Here is a 23,323-nt window from a genome sequence, read left to right on the forward strand (position 1 = left end):
GTCCGAGTGAGTAGACTCTCCCTGTTGGCTATACGGTAACGAATATTCGAAGGTTCGTTAAATCCGAATCGAATGGTGTTTCTCCTGGTGTGTACTCTCTCTCTTTCTCTCTCTCTCTCTGTCGAACCGAACCGAACCGAACCGAACCGAACCGAACCGCCTTTTTCGTTCCCTTCGAACAGCGCTCCGGGGTTCGTATACGTATACGTGTACGTATACGCGGTGAGGCGCTGTTCGAAGCGGTTCTCCTCCGCGAGCAAAAGGCAAGAGACAGTCAGAGTCAGAGTCAGAGCCAGTTTTACTCGCGAGGAAACGAGGGTTTGCCGGCGATCTCAGTTGTGCGCGCGTTGCGATCATCTCTCGCTCAACGCGTCATGGCGAGACTCCTCCGCAGATGGCTGAGCCTTGCCCGTAGCTTGTCCTGTCGCCGTTTCAGCTCGGCCACCTTGGCCACGGTGATCTGACCGATCTCGGTCAACATATCACAGTACACAGCCGCTTGCCTGAGGATCGCGACTTTCGGCGCCTTCTCCTTGGTCTCGACCGCGGGCACCAGCACCCGTAGCTCCTCGAACGCGTTCCGCAGCTCTATCCGCCTCTGACGTTCCATGTTGTTGTGCAGGCTCCTCTTCTCGGTGTCGAGCTCGTCGTCCGACGAGCTCCTCGATGTCGTCGACATGGTCAGCTTCATCGTCGGCGACAACGCGGACGACACGGACAACGTCGATAACGTGGACGACGTCGACGAGGCCGACGAGGTCGACGAGGTCGTTGACATGCATCGTCCTACCTTGTTTCTCCTCTGGTAGGTCCTGTGTCGGGCTCGTTTCGCTGGTTTCGGCTCCGGCTGGGCGGTCCGTTTCCGCGCTGGATTCGAGGGCGGTCTGCCGCGTGGTCTCGGCCCCGGTGCTTTCTCTTTGAACGCGGTCTTCACTGTTAACTGGAAGTGCTGCTGGTCGGCCAGGCTCGGGTACGTCGGTAGCGCTGCCGGTCTACACGGTTTCTCGCAGCTCACCACGTCGATCTCTTCCTCCTCTGTAACAACCCGAATCACGACAAACCTTTACAACATCTCGTTACGTAACATGTCACTGGTATCGAAGGGTGGAAAAAAGTTAAAGAGAAGAAGAAGAAGAAGCAGCAAGGATCGATGAATGGCAGAGGATGAGCACGTGACGGATGCGGAGGCGTTCGAAGGGTCATACGACACCGTGGGCGTTTCTACAAACTGTGTCATTCGTGGCCGTCTGGCACAATCAGTGGAAATCCGGTTGGTCCAGATTCTCCTTTGCCTTTGATACCGATCGGCATACAATTGGTCAATGTCAACGGATCGCGTGACAATGGACTCCTCTCTTCTCGACCATTGACCAACTCCGTTATTAATTACGTATTTACGGAATAAGGACAACGGGAGCTGGTTCTTAACGAAGGAATCCGACGATCGAGAATCCATCGTCGATTCGAACCGTGAAGCCGCGATTCACGGTTAGAAACGTTTCTCTCGTCTGACTCCGGTTCCCCTCCTCGCTTTACCAACGCTACACTTTCATGCAGCAATGTTAATATATTCGCCGACTTATTCGCTACCTTTCGGTAATTGAACTCGAGCGCGAGACAGAGAGAAATAGAAATATGGAACGCAGGCATCGCACGGTTGCGAGATCGTACGCGCAACGAACTTGACCTGAAATCGGAAATCGAGAAGAATTTTCTTATTCCTCGTCCTTCTCCTCCGATTTGAATTAAAAAAATTCCTCGCTAGAGTATGCCTTCGAGCGCGTCACGGTCGGCCTGCAGAAAATGTTCCCCCGTCTTCCGGTTTCACTTTGCCTGGCTGTTGCAATCGCAGCGTGAACTTTTAATTAATGTCGATAACCTGGACAAAATTGATACCTTGTCACTTTTCTACTTTCGATCGCACCTATTCCATTCGAATACGTGTCAGACCGGTTACCAATTCAGCGACGCGAATATGTGCGGTAACAAAAAGGAAGCGAAAAAATAAAAAAAAGAATGAAAAATAAGAGTAAATATGTTACTAGGTGAGCATTTAACCGGACGCAGAACGGTTCCATTTAAAGCCGCGAACGGATCGTCTCTCGAGGAACGAGGAAGAAGAAGCGAAACGAGGGACAGACACGCCGCGTATTCTGGTGCGCGAGGGAACGAATGCAGGCGGCAGAATCGTAATCACGCACGCCGCTTCCACGTGTTCCTTCGCCGTGCCGGTTTAGCCAGACGCACGAATCTTCCCGAAACTGGCGCTTAGCCAGGTCGTCGGTGAGCAACTGCGAAAAGGCGCGAAACCTCTAAAAATAACCGTGGCAGCCACCTAATGTGACTACAGAAGGTGGTGGTACCGGTACACGGTACATAAACGACGCTGCGCGAGAGAGGAATCACCACTTCCCTCTTGGTCCCGTCTCCGTTCCCCTGGAATAGAGCAGACTTTAAACTCCTCCGGCACACGTGCCGAGACTATTTTCGTTTCACTTCGGACTACAGATCCCGGTTTTTCACTCTCCTCCTCTCCCTGCTCCCCTCGGATTTAAAAAAAAAAAAAATAAAAAGTAAAGACAGTATTCAAATGGCAACTCTCGCAAGCGTTGCAAGTTGTGCACTCTGAATTTTCATTGGGGCATGGCACGCGCGTCACCCGTCTATTGTATACGAAGTGTCATCATTTGGAATAATTGATGCGTCTTCGGGAACATCGTATTGTCCGAGAGGCATGCACGTAACACAGCGTAGGTCACGATTTTCAAAATCAGATTCACGAGACGAAACGATCCATCGCGCGTTAGAATCGTCTCTCTCAACCTACCCCAACTGGTCCAAAATTAGCAGAAAATGCGGACGCGAAACCAGGAAGCGGGCGTAATCGTGCTCGTACGAGAAGAAGGACAAGAATGGAAGAAAGAGCATGGCGAACGAGCGCGTGCACGTGCTATGTATAGTATGGACGCGCGCGTGACACACCGCGCGGCCCGGCGTCCGTTCACGAGAGAACGGCGGCGGGCACGGCGTCGCCGCGTCGCGTCGCGTCGCGTCGCGACGCGTCGATTCGGAGCACGCCTTCGCGGCAAGAGAAAAGTTCGAAGCGCGGTTGCTCCGTGAAAAAGAGGTGGACTGCCGTGTGTAGGTATATACGGTACGGCGAACAGAGGGAGGGGCGTGAATTCACGGCAGCACGTGCAACCGCGTAAGAGCGACCTTGGGGGTCAGTGCTCTCCGCGTAAGCAGGCCATAGTAGAGTACGTCGACGCGAATCGATCGACTGTCCTTTCTCGTTGGGATAGTCGGCCGCGAGACGAGAGACACGGCTGGTGGGGAGAAGTTTTCACGATATCGAGCGGCTCCGGCCACCCTGACCGCCCTGCTCGCCCGCCCCGTTAGTGGCGGAAGTGCTCCGAAAAATCTGCGGACGGTACAAAACGCTGCAAAATTTTCCTCTTTTTACGCGTTAAATTAGCGGTACAAGTTACAACTGATGTATGCGCAACAAAAACGTTTACTCTTCTCTGCTTTTTCGAAGCCCTTTTGACGGATCGCGCGTTCAGCGATTTGTCAGTGGATTTCGGGGTGGGCGCGGCACCCGTCTGGCTCGACGAACGTTTCGCTGGTAGCTGTGTGGCGTCGTACGGTCGACGACGCGGCGTTACGTATAGGGAAAATATAATGCGCGGAACGAGGGCGGCGGTAACCCCCGCGTGTGACACGCGCAGTCCGCTTCGCTTTCCAAGTGAACGGATCGTGTATAAATTTCTTTGATCCTGCTCAAAGATAGCCGAGATAAGCGTCTAAGAGACACGGGAACTGGACTAGCGAGGCCTGTGTATTATAATAAATTATGGAATCCACCCGGACCCGACGTTACAGTGTTCCGTTAGACGGGTAATAATCATGTTGTACACGCGAAGAACAAACGTTATTATATGGTAGCAGAGACGCGGGCAAAGAATTAACGCTTCAACGTATGCGCGTACACGTGATTCTTTCTTTAGTCACGTGAATGCGACTTTAGGCATTAGACGAAGGAGAACCGGATTTTTCCAGAATAATTATCGTGAACCGCGAACTACGCGAAAACCACCGGTGCAGGTGGGGACAGTTACGCAAATCGTGCAAACGTTAAAATATGTATCGAGTTAAACGTAGCTGCGCCATCGAAGGCCGTGTTATGTCTGATGATAAAACCGCGAGGTATCGACGCGGCGCGTTCATTGACGCAAGCCTATAGGGAAAGCGCGAGGAACAACCACGACCTCCGCGCGTGCTCTCACGCCTCCACGAATTCTCTATATACTTCTTTACGGATAATCGTTGCCTTTTCGAGTGAGATAATGAAAAAGAAAACAGCTCTGTTAAAAGTCCGCGCGCGTGGACTGCATCGCGGTGACCCATATCGCGAAACCGATGGATCAACTTTTTCGAGATCACGTAAAAATCTCTCATTGAGAAACTCGGAAGATCCGAGATAAGCATACCATTTAAAGCCAATCGAGAGAGAGATAACGTCTGACCGTGTCGCGTCGACTTGTAAATATGTTAAATCTAGGGTCGATACGAGCGGTTCAAAGTATAACATTGTCAACGCTATCTCTTCTATCGTCTCCTCGTCTTGGTCGTTCGGCCTTGCTTCCACTTGCGAACGGTCGGTAGTATTCCGAGATGACAATCCCTTCTTAAACGCACACGTTTCTCTTCCTGGTCACTCCGCGATATAAGAGGCGGAGCCATAAATCTCGACGTGGCCAAGGCTCCGCTGGTAACGTTGCTGCTGATGCCTCGTACCGCCAGCCGACTCATCCAGTCCAGTTACGAAATCCTCCAGTCGTTGCTCTCCTTCTCTCCCCGAAAGTCAGGAAAGAACGCGATGGCGAACGCGATGGCGAACGCGACTGCATCGTTCCACGCGAGATACGGTTCGCGGGGGACAGAGAAATCGGCCGGTTGCGTGCAAGAACCCGAGCGATATAGCTGTATCTATAAATACCTATGCGTATATCTCCGAGGTACGAGGTGAATTTTCTAATTGCCGTGGCTTCTTCGAAACAGCGTACCGTTGATTTAAAGGTAACACGCTAACGACCAACCACCACCAGCAGCACCCACGCGCGCGGGTTGGTTTCCCTCGGTATCGTTCTATCCGCGGGCATCCGACGGTCAAGTCCAATTACGAATCCCCGGCACGCGTGTTCGGCGCTCCGGTATCTACACGGATGCACCTCGAAACCATGCCGCGAGATACTACCTTGGATAACAACCTACGCGAGATACGAAATACGGCAGACGTATCTGGGGGTATAGTAGCCAGGAAACGACCCGGTGACCAGACACCATTAAGCCCAGCCCACTCGACGAGATACGCCCACGGTACCCGGGTTGCGGGTTGCACGTTGCGCGTCATCCACGTCGTCGCGCCGTTCTGACCTCACCTCGCGGATAACCTACGTATGACGTTCTTCTTCTTCTTCTCCAGCGTGCCACGCGATATTACCTCCGCGTACAAGGCCCTATAGGGTAAGCCCGAGACGTGGGAGACCCCGTCTTCTTCTCCTTCCTTGCTCGATCGAATCACAGAAAATGCCAGTTGCTGCCCGTTCTTACGACCGTCTCTCCTTCCTTTCACCTTCTCTTCCTCTCTCCCTCTTTTTCGTTATCTCTTTCTCCTTTCCTGGTTCGATCGACTCAAGAGAGTGGAAAAGAGAGAGAGAGAGAGCGAGCGAGAAGGCTGGCACGCCGCCTCGGGAGAACGAGAAATGCAACAAGAAGGAGAGAACCGTCGAGTTACCACTCCGATCGAGCAGGGAGAGAGAGAGAGAGGCAGGAAGGAATGTCTGGGCTAACAGTATGCGGGAGGAAGGTGAAAAGAGAGCTTGTGAACCGTCGCGTCGGCATCCCCAACTGCCCCCACCCTCTGATCCTTCCGTTCACCAATTTCGAATCTCCAATTAGCCATCCTAGTCTACTCCTGATTCTTATCATCGAAAAGTTTTCTTATCGCAACGGCCGTTCAACATTGAGATCTCCGTGACGGAAATTGAACTTTGTAAGTGAGCAACAGGATCTCTTTGATCGCCGCCGATGGTGCTCCTACGTTCTCAAATCAGATTTTACCTGTCTGACATTTCGTCCGACCTCCTAATTCTTGGTACGCGTGATCGCAGGCATCCTGGTTCGTCGACCAGACGTTTGATACGAAAAAAAAGAAGTGACCGTAGATTAATCTACGCCTTTCTCTAGCACCGAAGCTAATCTCTGAGCTAACTTTCGTCAATTTTAAATAATATTGGAAATTCTTTGGTATTTTCTCTGAAACAATGCGATGGAAAACCAAGTGATAAGATTAAATGGCGAATAACTCAAAACAGGAAATTTTACCACATCCACGGTGTACGCTGCATATATCTTACCGTTTACCACTTCTTCCGATATGCAAATTCAACGCGTGCAATATTTCCAACCCATCTAACAGGATACAGTGAAAAATATGTTCCGTAATTTTATAAAATCAAAGTAAAAGTCTTTGGAACGAGCTAACTCTTCGATCACGATACTTATCGGCAACAGCTGCCGCTCCCACGCGGACGAACTTACCGAACGAATGAATGAATTACGTCACAGGAGATGCACTTATACGTAGAGCGACAGGAGTAGTTCCAGCTCAAAAATAGGCGCCCACTTGCTTCTTGGGGAAAAGACGTAATTATAGACGCCTCGGTGAGAGAGAGAGAAAACGCGCCGCGAACGAGTCACCAAAGGGTGGAGGGTGAGGCGAGGAACGTTCGTAACGAGAAAAAGAGAAAGAGAGCGGGAAAACCCGATATCGCCAAGTTAAATTGTTTTGCAATAACCGCAACGACCGTTACGCGCTCACGGGGAAACTGCATTTCAGTATTATCAGAAGGCAACCCACGTCGGTCGGTGTCGGTACTTAGAGAGTCGGTTTTAATAATAGGATAGCGGGCAAGCGGTTGCGTTTCGTTCCTTTCGATCGGTTGCGGCAGGAAAATTAGGGCAAACCGAGCTGTGATAAGGTAGGAGAGTGAAAATGTTTCACGCGATGCGTTTCAGACCGTGGAGGAAAATGGGCAAAGTGAAAATGGTATCGCGAATTTCGTTGCGCCCGCGCGGCAAAGACTTTCTTTCGACGCGTTTGCTGCTTTCGCCGATTCGCTGAAATCGAAACTCGCGTTAGGTGCCCCGCGGCCGCGTACAACACAGTCTACTACCTGCGCGCACACACTGCACCCACTGAATTCCACGATCGTGCGAGCCCATCGGAGGCGGCGAAACGGCGACGACGTGTACATTTTTATGAGCATTACAGAGAGCTCGCGTTCCAGCGTGCCACGATTTTCCTGGAACCTTTAGCCGGGGAATTTGCATGGAGAACGGAACGAAACCCGGCTCGTTCTCCGCCGATGGAAAAAGAGAAGCTGGGCGGGGTTGCGTGCGAATACCGCGAGGGAAAAAAGACAAGAGGAAAAAAAAAAGGAAGGTCCAGACGTAAGACGAGCCGGCATCTTCGTTGAATACGTCCAGGGATCGCAGGATCGTACCAATATGTCCTGACACCTCGTTACCAGCGGAGAAACTCGAGAGGATCGCCGGGAAACGTGGTAGCTCGCTTCAAGGGGGAAAGTTACACCCGACCGCCGATACTCATCCGTGCTCCTTCCTTCCTTTTCTCCTCGCCTCTCCTCCTTTTTTCTCCTAAAAGCCGATCTCGTGCTAACCTATCCAGATCCAACTAAAAAATCCCGTAGGTAGTAGACGGAGAAAGAAATATCGCAGCCGCGTGTTTTACTTTCGATCGTGTCCGATGTAAAAGTAGGACTTGGCGCGACCTTCGTACACCGTGGTATTACCGAGTCGACGAAGATTCTTAATAGGGCTGGATAGAGCAGCGGTCCAACGATTTCTTGGCACGACGTTTTCACTGGTAAAGCACGCGTTACCATGTCACCACGGTGGCTCTCTTCCGCGAATCGGTGTTTCGCGGAGAAAACAGATTTTCCTGGCGCCAATCAAAATGCACCGCGAGCTTCACAAGGATGATTAATCTCGTTGGACACGTAACGCGGATTCAGCCGATGAGGAAACTTCGCGGAATCCCCCGCGATCATTCTTTCCGTACCGAGAATCATTCGCCGACACGATCTATCCGGGACTTTTACAGTCCAAGTTTACACGGTACTTATCGCCGTTTATGTAATTAATGGCACTAAACAGCTGCGACTGGCGCCACGCGTAACGCACAAACGAGTATAAATAATACATCGTTTCGATCGAACACCGGTAACGTAGCATAGAACCAGGAAAATACGTCATTACTGTAGCATGGCCGCGTGTGCGCGAAAATTGTTGCCTTTGACAAGAAAATTACGGGAGGAACGCGAAAGATACCTCGCGCGTACATTACGCAAATATTGATATTTCCAATGCGACATTTTATGACTTGAAATACACGGTAATGGCGCGGCACGCGGAAGATAATTCTCCGGTGCGACTTCGAGGCTAACGCGATTTCCTGATACTATTAAGACAGAATTTTCGATACACCGTGAACAAGTGACTTTAAAGCACCGATTTTCCAAGAGAATGCGCGTTCGGAACGTTTCAGAAATCAAGAGGATTGGATTGAAAAAACATATTCGAATGATTCGACAGGATCGAATTAAAAAATTTCCTAACAAAAATAAAAAAAAGAAAGAAGGCGCTGAACGTTATCATCGCGTAGAACGTAACGTTAGAGGGAATAACGTGGAGAATAGGAAAAAGGTATTCGATTGGAAATAGATGCCAGAAGGGCCTGGTACCCGCGTAACACGGTACTGGAGTATCCCTCGCCGCAGCGAGCGCGACTGCGGCGCGAATGGCAAAAAGGCTTAACTGCATTCCGGCGACCATTTAAACCGCCGCGGCGGGGTCCCACGCTTGATCGCAACCAGCGACCCACCGGCCGGCCGGCTATCGATTGACGTCACTTGGTACCGCGTGACCTTCAAGTTCCCGCGCGATTAACTGCGCATGCTCCGACGATCCTGCTCCACCGAGTACGCGCACCTGCGCCGCCACCATTCGTGCATCCGTGAACGCGTCAGGTTAACCGCGCCGCCAGTCTAATCGAAACTTTCCTTTTGTCCACCATCGATTCCCGTTTTTGGTATTACATTTTTTCGTTAATAAACGTCATCGTTCATCGAGGGACCAACGAAATCATATACCAATTAGTGGGTGGCAACTGATCGATACGTGTAACTAAATTAATAACCGCTTTTATCGGTCGACTCGACGAAAACGATGGAATTTTACTGGTATCTCGGATACTAGCATGGTGCCCTACGATCAACGTTACTGTTTACATTTCTTAAGGTATTACTGTTTGTAAATTCAAATTACATCCAACAAGCTTATCGTGAACCGATCGTGCGATAGTTATATCATGAACATTCGTATAAAACAGAACGAAAGTATATAAAGTATGTCTCGCGATTAAACTTTCTTGTCGCTTAACAAGATACATCAAGAACCTGTCGGTGTTCCACTTCTTTTTTTCTCTTCTTTCCGTCATTCCAAAGGAAAAGAAAATAGAAATTGAAATGGGTCCAGAGATGGGTCCGGACGTTGAATAGGAAAGATAGACTACAGAGGTAAGCCGGTCGGCAGTAAATGACCGGTCAGATACCGCAGACGTCACGCAGCGTGGCGCAGCACCCTAGTCTGCAGCGCATTGCTCGCATGAAAAAGATGCGCATGCGTTCGCCGTCATGCTTCTATGGTGCAGCAACCCTGACTTTTACCTTGTTTCTCGCCGTAGAATTGCTCAATTTAAAACGCGTGTTCCGCGATTCAACAAAACCATCGCCGCAAATACCGTTTATCCCGGCGAGAAGAGAAACGCGCGACCCATTTTTACCATTTAAGTCGAAGAGTTTCCGAGTACGATACATGTTCCTATCGGTACAGGCGACGTAATAACAATAGATCGATAGCAACGGAACAAGATTTGGTAATCGTTGGTCGATATTTTTAACCAGAACAGGAGGGCACGGTGATAAACCTTCTCTATTATCTCGAATAAAAGTAACGGGGAAAATAAAACAAAATGAATAAACAAATAAAAACAAATAGAAGACAGAAAAAAAGAAACGAAATTTGTTATCAACGTATACGTGTAAATGCGCGGGGTAAAAAAAGTAATCGCGTGAACTCTCGAAGAAGTTGGACGCACGAGGAACCAGCGGTGCAGAGGTCTTGGAGCAGATATCAAAAACGGGTGGTTTCTCGTTCGAAACGAGGCCACCAGCCTCTATAATCAACAATTACGCAAGAGTGAGAGCTTATTACATACTCTCCTGACTCCAATATCTTGCCATTTTTAGAATTTCTCGCGAGTCGACTAAATTTATCCGCGTCCGTTTCTTCCAGCATTCCATCGGAAATATTCGTATTTTAGCAACAAAAGTGATGGTTAATTAAACGAAATTAGGTTGTTTCACCGAGCAGTCTGGCCGCGGTCAAAACTAACCGTTCGCAAGTCGTGGCCCTGGCAATTACCAATTACGAACGGTGACACGACGGCCAGAGCACGAAGGCCGAATCTGCGGTGTGTCCGGTCGCACGGTGCCGCGTCTTCTTGATCCATTAAGATCAGACCGATCAGGAAACGGCGTACACAAGTTTCATAAGAGGCCCGGGTACGCGGTCGATGTTCTCGCTTAGGAATTCTCTCACCGTCTCGGTGACCGCGAGCGTGCTCGCGCGTACGCGTTCGTCTCGCCCGCGTGAAAAATTTAATCGATTACTCGATCTCGCGGTTCGATCGGCCTCGTTGAATCACATCCGTGATCGCTGACAATCAAAGTGAACGTAACGCGCGTCGTTCCCTGAATGGACAACAGTCGACTATTTCACTTTTATCACCATCTATCCGCACTGCACTCCTCGTTCGGTCCATAATGCTATTCTATCGATCTTTCGGTTCGGGTTGTTTGATTTGTATTTGAACGATCGATACGTAACTCTCCATATCGTAAACATTTTTTCTTATTAAAAGTATAAGTAATTTCTTGTGCAATGCAAATAGAATGCAAAGTATACTCCGACCGGCTTAAACGCCAATAAACGTAACAAATGACTTGACAAGACGCAAGGTAAATGTGTAAAAGATTAACCGCAGATCGTATGTGTATTTTTAAATCGCTTAGCAATCGAATGCGAATTGTTTTATCTAACGATTCTTAATCAATGACATTATAGTTCTCCAACCGTTCCATGTTTTTAGATAGAGTTAATCGATTCAGCTTTTCCCTAACAGCTATCGATCGCGCGACAAGCCTGACATAAAAGGACGCGTTACGCACCTTATATCGTAGAATATAGGCAGACCACGCGGTTCGATTTGACGCGCGATCAAAAGAAAAGGCCGTACGCGCCGCTCTGCTAAGCGTCGGGTCACGTGCGCGCGCGTCAACTGTCACCCTTCTACACGTGCACGCGAGAGTTGCAAGCGGTCGCTGCGCGGCTCTTTCTCCGTCATAGTTTCCTATCATAGCGGACCCACGCATACGTTATTTTCCTGAAAAAGCAGTGACTGCCAGCCGCGTGAGCATAGAAGATTCTAAGTTGCCGAATTCAAAGAAGACCCACGCGACTCGATCATTCGAGGTATTCGCGCGTCGCCTGTTTCGATCGCAGCTGTGCCGCCTTGCAGGAAGATTTGTCCCAGCTTTCCTGAGAATACTTCGAAAAGAACGCGATCCATCGAGGGTTGAAAACCGGTCGATGGTCACAACTGGACTCGGGGAAAGGAAAAGCGGCAGACCCTTCAGGGTGCCATAAATTAGGTGCCTTCTTTATACGAAGTCGAGAGCCAAGAGCATTCTCTGTTTTCTGACTGGGACGCAGCGCGTTGGTTGGCCCTTTGTAGAATCGTAGGTAGGAACAGAGGTCTTGGCTACGAAATTAACTAAAATTTTCTCTCCGTTGCCAATGATTCGAGTATTCGTAGAAGAAACATTCCTCGTCCATTCAGGTAAAACGAGACGACTATCGATAGTATCCATCGACGACACGAGAAAGCGAAAAAAGGTGACGCGGCGCGCGTCTGAAAAATGATACCCTTGCGAACAAAAACGTCTCTGTTCTCCGGCGACGACGGATTACCTTCGCGATACGAAAATTGTGCGCCAAGCGCGGAACAAAAGAACCGCGCCACCCTTTTTATGCTTGTACCTGGCGCGGTAGGCGAAAGAAAAAAAAGAGATAAAAAGCAGCAAGGAGACAAAAAAAATAAAGAAAAAAACTATCAAATTGTTAGCACAAACAGGAGCGTTTGCGTTCAGGTTTTCGAAGAGACAGGCGCGAAGCGCAGTAAAAATTTCTCACGGGTTTCTTTCTACCGCTTTCTTCTCCCCCCGCACGAAGAACACAACGACGAAGAAAGGGTACCGGCATCGCCGAGGCGAGGACGTTAGCGTAACGACCTCTGAACTCGTTCGAAACGAGTTCCTTTCCTCGATTCTGTCGCATTCACAGGAACCATCGACCACTACTACGCACCACGGGCAATGACGAATAACCAAACGCGTGATTAGCATACTCATGCGGGTAGTCGAATTCGGCGAACTGCAGACACTCCCGAAGAGCAGCCGAGTCGTCAATTGCGCTCGATTAAGAGGATCCTTAATTCGACCTTGCTGGCTCCGTTTAAAGGGGCCACAAAAGAACGAGATGAATAAATTCGTCGATCCTTTGGCGGATGCGTAAGATAAAACGGCCTATCCATTATTCTCCGTTGTACGCGTACCGAGTAAATACCGCGATAAAAAGCAAAGAAAAGAGAGGAAAAAAGGAGGTAGACACACACACACACACACACAGGCGATAGAAAGTACGTAGCATCTCGAAGAGCAATAAGAGAGATGATAAACGATCGTGACTCACCGGAATCGGATGGTGTCTGGACGCCAAGGTGTTCGAGGTTCTTGCCGATCGGCTGATTCAGGTGATAGCAATGGTCGCTGAGCGTATTCCTGATATTGGTCTCTCTGTGCACTTGACACTGAGCGTCGTCCTCCTGTTTCCTCCTGTCGTGGTACCTGACCAGCTGACCGGTGACCTCGCTGACCGGGACCGCCTTGGTAGCCGCCGCCTCGGACATGCACTCGGAGAGTTTCTCGTGTATGTCGATCTGGTCGTGTCTGAAAACCGGGCCCTCGTCCTCGGTCTCTGTGTCGGAGCTCGAACTTTGGGGTGTTTCCGGCCTAGTGGAGTCGCCGTCGCTCTCCAAGTTTTTCACGCGGCACTGCTGCCGGGCCTGTTGCTGACTAGCGACAGGCAACGAGGAGCCGGCCGTGGTGCGGTTTGGACTCGGACGCGGTATCAACAGACTACGCCCGGCCGTAACCTTCTTCTGTATCTGCGAGTTCTTCTTGGCAGGCAACGTCCTGTTGTGCTCTTTACTGATGCACAGCCCCGCCCACATGCAGTCGTGGTGACGCATCTCGCGGGACTCGACGCAGCTCGTCTTCTCGTAGAGCAACTCCGGCAGGACGCCGTCGTCGAACGCCCGCTCGTGATACATTCCCGAGTAAGCGTCGATTCGGTCCACCGGGAAGTCCAGATCGAACTTCTTCCATATGTCGTCGGACAGCACCGTCGCGGTGTCCAGGGGCTCGTCCAACAGGCCCAGGTCAGAGCAATCCCAAACCGGCACCGGCATTTCGCCTGAACAGAGAGAGAAGGGGCGTTCTACTTTCGTCAGGCAAATCCCTCGTTTCGCGGCAAATTCAAAGTGACTACATCTGTACTATCGCGTACACAATACTCATCGATGTGCTGCGCGCTATTGCACCGCGTTATCATCACGAGAATCGACCGCACGAATACTGTTAATGCTATGAAAATACGGGCAGAGGTCGAGACTGGCTCGCGCGAACGCATTAAAAATAAACGTCCTTCGCTGCCGACCTATCACACTTTGCACGGCTTTTTTTTTCGCGCCTCGATAAAAACGCGCCGTTTAATGGCGCGACTAAATCAATATCGACGGTACACGAAAAGAAAAACGAGTCCCGGAATACAACTAGTGCCAACTTCTTACGTAACCCCATGCGTACGATATCGGTCAATGTACACACGCATACGGTGTACGTATGCATCCCGGTCGGGACGCGGGAACTGCTGGAACTGCCAGCAGAGTAGGATTAAAAGAAAACCGGTAACAACGAACCGAATTCCGAACCTACCTACCTACCACCTTCGAATAAATCACGACCCGTAGAGTACGAAACGTCCCTAGACAACGCAACATTTTTCCCTCCCTGCTTTTCGAAACCGTTATGTATATATATATCCATCCTCTCCCTCTCTACCGAAATGCAGACAACGATTCACGGTACATTTCAACCACCAGGTGTTCCACGACACCCTTAACGATCTCCCGTACTCGACTAGTCCCAACGGTACTCAAAATAGTCGCGATTCATCGATCCTAGCTTAGTCGGACTCGCAGAAAAAAAAAAACACCCGGCGCCAGCTAGATTGCATCTTTGCGATTGCTCGTCGAGCGTGTGATCTTCGAACGTTTCTTGAGAAATAACTTGGGGTGATTTACATATATACCTAGAACTCGCATGCAATGCCACGCGATGTAGACGGCCCAAGTGACTCACATGGTCGCTTCGTTCGTTCGCAACAACACGGATCGCTTTTTCATTGTAGGCGTTCTGACTCGACATTACATCCGCTCGATTAGACCCACCTCGATGACAGCCAAACACACGCGCGCAAAACCTCGAACGTTATCTTCCTCGTTCCCGCGTCGACCGCCCTCCGCGCGGCAATTAATCGTTACGTAAACGCTGATTGTCCTGGGACTGTCACTTTCGCGGGAAACGCGCGTACGCGCGCGCTTAAGTCTTAGATACGTTATCGGTGGATCGAAAAGAAAAAGTTCGATTCGTCTGGAGGAATACGATTACGGATCAAGCAATGTAACTACGACCAAAAAAAGAGACCATTTCTGGTGGATATCTTACGATTAAGTATGCATGTACTTGGCTAGGATATTTCAGAGGCTACCATTACAGATCGATATCTATAATAATCACCGATTTCTACAATTCAAATCAAACGAAAGAAACTATATTCGATTATGCATATACGTTTTTTGTACTTCTACACTTGTAACGGATAAAAAAGAGGAGACACTGGCGCACGGACGAGGAAGAGAACGAACAGGAAAATCGGTATTAATATTTTGACAAGCTTTAGGACAAAGACGGTCAACGGTTAGAACCGAGGGCCAGGAAGGTAAGCAATAGGAAGAAAAAGTGAAAGGGAAAGAGAGAAAGAAAGACCGTGGCCTTTGTGGCTCGGTTGCCCGTGAAAAACGCGGACCGTTCAAAAACAATGACACATTATCCGTCGTTCCTCCTTGCCGCTACTTTGCCGCTGAATCGAACAAAAGACAACCGGTAGGGGAAACCACCTTCCTAGAACGGCCTTGGAGCTAGAAGAAAGCTGTGCTATGTGTATGCTGTGTGTGTTGTCTCGTATACCTCGTTGTTAGAAAGAAAAACGGGAAAAAAAAGGAGAAGAAGCAGAAGAAACTAGATAAACTTTCGTTGAAACCGTTCTCGAAGCGTCAACAAACAAGAATGAAAAAAGTATTCCGCGTCAAATAGTAAACAAAGAGAGAGAGAGAGAGAGAGAGAGAAAGAGAAACAGCAGCGAGTGTTTTGGGAAAAAACGTCGAGGAACTTATTTCTTGCGCGATTTCGTTGCCAACCGAACAAGGACCATCGGGCGGGTTTCCTTTTGCCTACTCGTGGACGAAGGATGATCGGGCTCATCGCGATCTCGTTATTAACATATCACACTTTCACCAGGTACGACACTTCACGAGACTATAGAAAAAGTGATTTTCACTCGATGCACGAGAGGATAGCGCAGTCTACGGCTGTTACGCGTGCAATCCAGAGATACGCGATGGTCAACTGGACATTGATGAGATAGGATCGGATAAAGAAAGGGGAACAGAGGGAGGGAGAAAGAAATTTGACCGATACGATAAAAGACACCGGCGGAGCGACTGCTTTCGTTTAGACAGACTTTCGAAAATCTATAGGTACGCGTTGCACACATACGATTAGACGCGTGTACGTACAAAGAACATTCCACGGGCACGAGAGTGTCGATCGATGAATCGAACTTTTCTGCCTACAAGCGCCTACAAGAGAGAAACAGAGAAACCGGTCCACTGGCAGCAGCTTTCGATATACCTGTAGGTGGTGGTCCGTGTACACGCTCGCTAACTTCCGTCAAACATTATCGTTCAAGCGTGTAACGAGCCGACTGCTCTTCTACCGCACTCTAATTAACGATGGCTTTCTTCGTGAGACGAAAACGCGTGGGACACGGGGCCAAATAAAACGTAACGCATCTTCGCTTCCCTCCGTTACGAACGATTCGACCAAAACGTACGTGGGTATATGTATTACGAATTCTCGTAGACGCGTTGCACGACGTTGCGATAGAAAGTGCAATACATCGGTTAGACCGCCTATCTCGGTCTGACGCATTTTCAAGCATATCAATGCCGATGGGACTCGATGCGTGTTATTCAACTATGCCAACGACACCCCGTGTCGTGTCATCGGTAACCCGATTACGAAACCGATTTTCGAAATGTCAAGCGTCCAAAGTAATTCGATGCAATGTTCGATCGAATGAGGATAATAACCGTGAACACTCGTCGACCAATGCGAAAACGTGTGATCCGACAATATCGAAAAAGAGAAACGAAAAATACCTGAATCCCGAAATACCGCACGTATTTTAAACTGATCGCAAGATAATCACGGAATTAGGATCGTAAGGAAAAAAGTATAGAGCCCGGATTTTGGCGGCAAAACGAGAGACGAAAAGCGTAGACGCGCGATAGAGGGCTACGGTAATATTTAACGAGGTCTACTTATAGACGATACAACAATGCACCGGCGAACCGGCTAACTGCCAAAGAAAAAAGTGACAATGTTAAAATTCAGCGAATTTTGCTTTTCGCGAAGCAAAACTGTCTCATCGATATTTATACGCGAACACGCAAAGTATCTTTGGAGGCACGCCGAATGATTTAGCAGAATTTCTACTGCGTACGTTATGTCGGACCCGACAAGACGAGTCTATCTATATATTTGCAAGTCTATTAGCGTTAATCTGCCTTGCGAATGATCGAAACGCCAGTGGCGCGCGGGCGATCCCGTTTGTCGCTGAAATTCCGCTTCGAACCGGTCGCGGACGGCGCGCGTTCGCGTGGAACTGTCAAATTGGAAGAAAAAATCACACGAGCAGAACACTATCCGTCGTTCACCGGAAATATCATCGCAAGTAAAACTTTCACCGAGCCTAGCTGTCACTTCGAATTCAGCGCAAAGGGAAATTGATACGGAATAGTATTGAACACTGTACAAACCTGTCGGCCACTTAGCGTTGTAACCCAAAAGAGAAATAGTATCCACTGTGGTGCACACTTTGGCGCGAGTTCGAATCTCGCGCTTTAAACAAAACTGATATAACGGACTGAGAAGCGTCTCGCCTCTTTTTCTCTCAACACGGTTTATCTATGGACTTGGTTTACGGTCCGTTCTGTGTGTAACGATGGACGTGGTACGCGCGAGACCGAAATGCGACGCGGCACTGAGCAAAAACTATGCGTATATCTAAAACTATCGGTAGGTATAGAAAATGAATAAAAACTGTTTCCTTCGTTGGCGAACGTGTGGCGAAAATCGTCGCCCGTTCGATGAGAAATATCCGTTCAGGCGATACAGCCGCCGGTGCTACTGCCGTTCGACCATAAACGTTCCAGCCGTTTTCTTTTATTGTCGATACTGTCGCACAACGAGATACTGCCGCTACTACTGCTACTGCTGCTGTATTCTACCAGGCAAAGAAAGAATTTCATTCTCGGCGCGATCGGTACACGATAAGCCGGTGGCTCTGACTCTCTCTCACTCTCTCTCTCTCTCTCTCTCTTTCTCTCTCGCTCTCTCTTGTGCACGCGCACGGCGATCGGCGGCGACCCGATCTTCACTTTAAGGCCGGTTAAAGGCGACTAAACTATTCGGCTTGTGCGCCTTCCATCTTCCGCGGGCATGCCCACCGCTACGGGACCGTGGTGCCAGGACCGTGCCACGCTGCGCAGTGCCCCACTCCTCCCAGATGTGTTCCAACGCCCGGGCTCTCTATACCACCTCTCCACTCTCCTCCTCCGCGTTCCGATATTTAGCTGCCGGGAATCGTACCCGCGAGATACAAGCGCCGCTACTTAAGGACACGCTAGGTGCCGGTCCGATCCCATTCTATCTTTCACGGCCGACCATACTATTCTGCTCGGAGTGTATCCGAGGTAGTGACTTACGCCTCGCTACTACCGAATAATAATTACCTACCTTATCGTCGCGTACGTACGCGGTTACGATTGATGTCTCGGTTGCGCGATAACGCTCAACGACGCGCGCCACAAATTCCAAGTTTCTTTCTAAGCGCCGCTTCTTCGTCATCGCCGCCGATGATGACGCCGCATCCCTCCCAGGGTACATGCGAGTTCGTTCGCCAAATTAATTGCTCGATTACACGATAAACCTTTCATTGTTCTCGACGATCGAATAGCGATCGTTCCGTTTACTCCACGCTCGCGTTAGCCAGGTAACGTTCTTTTCTATATCTACCACGTACCAGCTGCTCCGCTCGTGTAAGTAGTTGAGAGAATATGTTATGGTTTGATGTACACCGTCTCACATGAGTTTGCCATGGGAGAAATGTGGAGGCCACATGTGGAGCGAGCTTGTGGTTGGCAACCTGTCGGAACCTGTGCGGATTTAATACTACAACCACTCGTGTAATATCAAGGATACTATATACCGGAGACGCTCCCACAGTTATTATTCTTCGAGACGTACAGGGAAACGTACGGATAAATCTGACAACGTGGATCCTTTTTATTTTACGAGATACCCTTTCCCGTACTTTCATTCCATCGACGACGTTTAAAGTCCCCGGGGTACCCGAAAAGATCGCGTTTCTGTTATTTCGCCTACCACTCGATTGCTTGGTGTGTTTGCGCCTTTTAAACCGACCTTACATAACACCGCGGGGTTTATCGGAAAAATAACGTGCAAACACTGACTCGATAATGTCCCAAGTCGATGTTTCTTACATAAAGAGATCAAACAGGAAATCCCATTTCGAGTATTTGAAGACTGCACCACGAGGGCTGTGAAAGATTCCATGGTTAAGAATAACTTCGTAATACGAGACGCCTCGCGACGAGGAGGTTGTCGCAATGGGAACAGTTCTATTCGTAGTATTTATTATCAATTTCCCAGAATCTGTTTCCTCTCTCTCTTTCTCTCTCTCTGCAATTTACACATCTCGCGAAACAATGTCATTAGCGCGCACGTGAGCAACGTGTCTTTGCTCGAGGTACTTATTAACTTGAACAACTTTTGCGCTCGCTGTATTCAGGAAGGCTACTCGTAACGTTTGTAGCCCTTGACACACAATGTTGTGTAATTCGAAGTAACACGAAAAGCGGCGGCTAGCTGCGTCTTTCGTTACATCATTTACAGCATCAAGGTTTTAAGTTCGTGTGTTAGGATCGCATTAATTTCAAATTAGGTAGAGGACGTCGATAAACCAACTTTATCGATTTGTCCGATACTAAAGTGATCCGTGTTCGAATCGATGAAACGGTAGCAAATAGCCTATCCTACTAAAAATATGTTAGCATGTACCTTAATTTATATCGCGATTATTCACTGTCGAAAGAAACTACTTGTTGATCCGTGCTTAACCCTAAACTATCACGCGTACACGTGAATCTTGTTTATATGCTGAAAATATGATACGATTTACTGAAAAAATCTACTGTACGGCTGGGACCGCTGATGCCTAATCTATCTAATCTCTTTAGTTGGATAAAAAAGTGTACATCAAATAAGTTTGATAAAATTCTGACCCTACCTATAATGTAAATAACCATGAAAACCATATAGATTTTGATATATAAAAATTAGTAACTAAATACCTCGCATTGATGATATTTCGAACTACATCAAGCAACATTATTCATTGAATATTTGAACAAATTCGATATTAATGCGCGTTCCAAGAATTTTCGCGAATCGACCTGTTCGAAATTCGAAACGATCAATGAAAATTTAGCGCCGGGGCGCCAGGACCGTACGTGACTGTACTGAATTTGTTCGCGTGGGGGCCGCGCCCGCCCGATTCTCGTTGCCATAATGTTGCACATATTGCAGAAATTACATGGTTCTGTTTACAGGAAACTCGATCGTACTTGTGCACGGTGCTAATCGATACCACCCGACAAATTCGAGCGTTTGTCGAGGTGTACTTCGAGAGATTTTCAGCGTGGAACCATTTATTCCGAACTACTTCTAAGTCGCGCAGTATTGAGCGCTGCGGTAAGCGCGTCATCGACGTCTTAGTAATAGGCGCGAGTAGCTCGCGAGCAAGTCTCACAGAACAATATCTTGTTCTAAACGAATTATGTTAGCGCACAATATTCATTGCAGTATAATGCAAATACATTCGATGCGATCGTTCTACGTTTTCCGCGACGAATTTAATTATAAAGGAAATTTTGTGGACGCGTGTTTGTTTCATTTGCGTTAGATTTCCTTTCTTGACACACTCGTAATCTTTAAAAGGTTAGATATGTATATACATGAAAGATGTTCATTAGCGTTCAAAATTTTTTCTTCAATGACCTAGCACCCAAACACAAAATACTTTTATCGCGTGTTGGTTACTTATGCATAGATATTAGAGCCTAGAAAGAAAAACCAGCTATCCCTCGCGTCCCATTATTAGTTCTCTGGGCGAAAAAAAAGGGACCAAAGCAAAGACTGATAAGCAGCTGGAGGTCAGATAACAAATTTAAACATTTCTTTGACGATCGTCTTCTTCCAGATCGTGTCTTCGGCTCTTCTTCTATCGCCGTGGCTCACCGTACACGGTATTGTAAAAACTCACCCTCGTTAAACTGGTATTCGAGGATAGCTTAAAAACGTTATCGATCGCGGTAAAAAGCGCGGCGTCGGGACCAACGGTTCGAATTGAAATCGATAAAAATCGATACGTAAACATATGTAGCCATATAGATCGTGGCGCGCTACGGTCGAAGTAAACGAATTACGCGCCGCTATTTGAAACTCGTGATCGCGATGGATTTAAAACAGCATTTTGTTTAGATTGGTCCTGTCGATGAGAAAACGCGGCAACGAAGCAGATCATCTCTGACAGTTCACACTCGACTGGTTCGTACGGAAGCATCGCGGCATTCGGTCTCCAAAGTCGGTCTGAAACTCGATAACTTTGAAGATCGATCCGGTTTCAGCGGCAGCGAAATCATTCGCCCTCGGAAATCAATGGACAGCTAATCTCGCAGGAATCGGCAACTATTAGAAACAAACGCGTCGCGGTTTTATACACGCGATCCACGTGCTCCGATTCATTGTTCAACTGTTTATAGCTTAACAAAGACGCTGGTTAACCAACGAAACTTACATATTCTGGATATTAACATTCTTCCAATATTTTATGTTGAATACAGTGGATGTCAGTCCGATGTTCGTGACAAAGGGAGAGGGACTTAAAACATAATAGAATCACGTGAACAGTTAGGTCGTGTTTTGAAAACATTCTCGTGTTCTGAAAACTAATGGGACGACAATGCGGAATTTCGCAGGGGCATCTCCAACGATCTATATACAATGGTTTCAAATATTTTAGCACCATGCTTTCCATTCATCCCCTTTGCGAAAGGTGACGTTTTCCATTTGTCATCGAAAACGTATACTCCTCTCTGCTCTCGCAAATTTCTCTTATTTTTCTTATTGGTCCGATGGATATGAATAAGGAGAAAGAAGACTGTACGATCGCATAGGTTCGATTTTTGATCCCAACGAGGAAGGAACACCGGTCTTCGTCGGAATTGGTTCGTCCGTTGATACGTATATCGTGGCGTCTACTTATCGGTCGATTCGATACCGTCCGTGCACGGGGAGATTCCGATTCCATTCCATTCATTAAACCGCGCTCGCTGCGAGTGCACTGACTGACAGCAATAAGCATCCTCGGGTACGGCGCGGGACGGAAGATAGTGAAAGGCAGAGGCGGCGACGGCGGCAGCAGCACCAGAGGAGGAGAAGCCCTCGCGAGCATAGTGGGAGCCAGCGCTGGTGGTGGTCGCATGCGCGCCTCCACACCCTCCTTCCTCTCTTTTCCTCTTTCATCGCGTCTGATCGTCGGCGTTCCTTCGTCCACCATGCCACCACCGTCCCTCGCTTTTTCCACTGATCGCGCGAGCGGCCTCTTTCCATCTCTCCTGCCTTCCTTCGCACCTCTTCTTTCCGCCATTCCCGTGTGAATAACCGAGTGGCGGATGACCGCGCGCAAGCAAGGTCAACCAGCGTCTGCTCCCACCCGGAGCCGAGATTTGCCAACGCTGACGTCATTGGATACGTCGATTCACCGGACGCGGATCTTACGCGAATTTCTGCAATCGCGTAACCTTTGATTCACCGTCCGCACCCGGGACACCGCGGATGCAAGCTGACGCGACGCGGCCATCGAGTGCACGCGAACTCCCTTCCTTATTCTTTCGACCGTGTAGTTCATGTTCAACGTCGTTTTATCATTTTCCCGTAATCAACGTAATTAGGGTACGAAAGGGTAGCCAGGCTCTACCCGGGGATTTCCGTCCTCACGTTTGACAACGATGAAATTTCGTTGCCACCGCGCTAGCAGTGGGAATTCGCTTACTTTCTGTTCGAGTGTCTTTTCAATTGTTCCGCTAACGAGCAGCCAAAATACGAAGGGACGAGGCAACCCTTAAATCGTCTAACCGCTCTCCCTACGAGTTCGCCTCTTGACGAACCTTTTGGCTGCTCCTCCGAAAATTCTGCTAGCTGTCCCTCCCCTTTGAAGACTCCGTTTGTCCAAACAGCCGAATTAATTGAAAACTTTCTGTTAATTGACTATAAAAGGATCCTCACCCAATTGGATAGAAGATTGTGCTCTATAAAACCGTTGTAGAGCAAACTAGGCATACCAGGTACGCTAATAAGTTTAACAACTTTTACCTATGCGTAGCTTTAGAAGGTAGGTTGATTTATTAACAGAGAATAGGTGGTCCTTCGAGGAATTACCTCGTAGGTTTGTCCCCTGAACTATTCAAACAGGCCAAACGCAGAAAGCATTTAGCCGGTGAACCGTGAAT

At 48.6% G+C, this 23,323-nt stretch overlaps 1 protein-coding gene across 2 annotated transcripts; it reads right to left on the bottom strand.

The window, feature by feature from the left end:
- Positions 1-355: 355 nt before the first annotated feature.
- Myc (bHLH transcription factor Myc) lies at positions 356-18,138 on the bottom strand. 2 transcript variants are annotated; one of them, XM_076906373.1, is made up of 3 exons: positions 17,489-18,138; positions 12,958-13,740; positions 356-1,035 (listed from the first exon to the last, which is right to left on the bottom strand). In XM_076906373.1, the coding sequence occupies exons 2-3, from the start codon at positions 13,733-13,735 to the stop codon at positions 365-367; spliced, it is 1,449 nt and encodes a 482-aa protein (XP_076762488.1). In that variant the 5' UTR covers positions 13,736-13,740; positions 17,489-18,138; the 3' UTR covers positions 356-364. The 2 variants fall into 2 exon arrangements, with proteins under 2 accessions (XP_076762488.1, XP_076762489.1); XM_076906374.1 differs by lacking the exon at positions 17,489-18,138 and having other exon boundaries at positions 12,958-13,759.
- Between the last annotated feature and the right edge of the window lie 5,185 nt (positions 18,139-23,323).

The sequence above is a fragment of the Xylocopa sonorina genome, chromosome 13 (assembly GCF_050948175.1).
Source record: "Xylocopa sonorina isolate GNS202 chromosome 13, iyXylSono1_principal, whole genome shotgun sequence".
In the NCBI taxonomy this organism is placed as follows: Eukaryota; Metazoa; Arthropoda; class Insecta; order Hymenoptera; family Apidae; genus Xylocopa; species Xylocopa sonorina.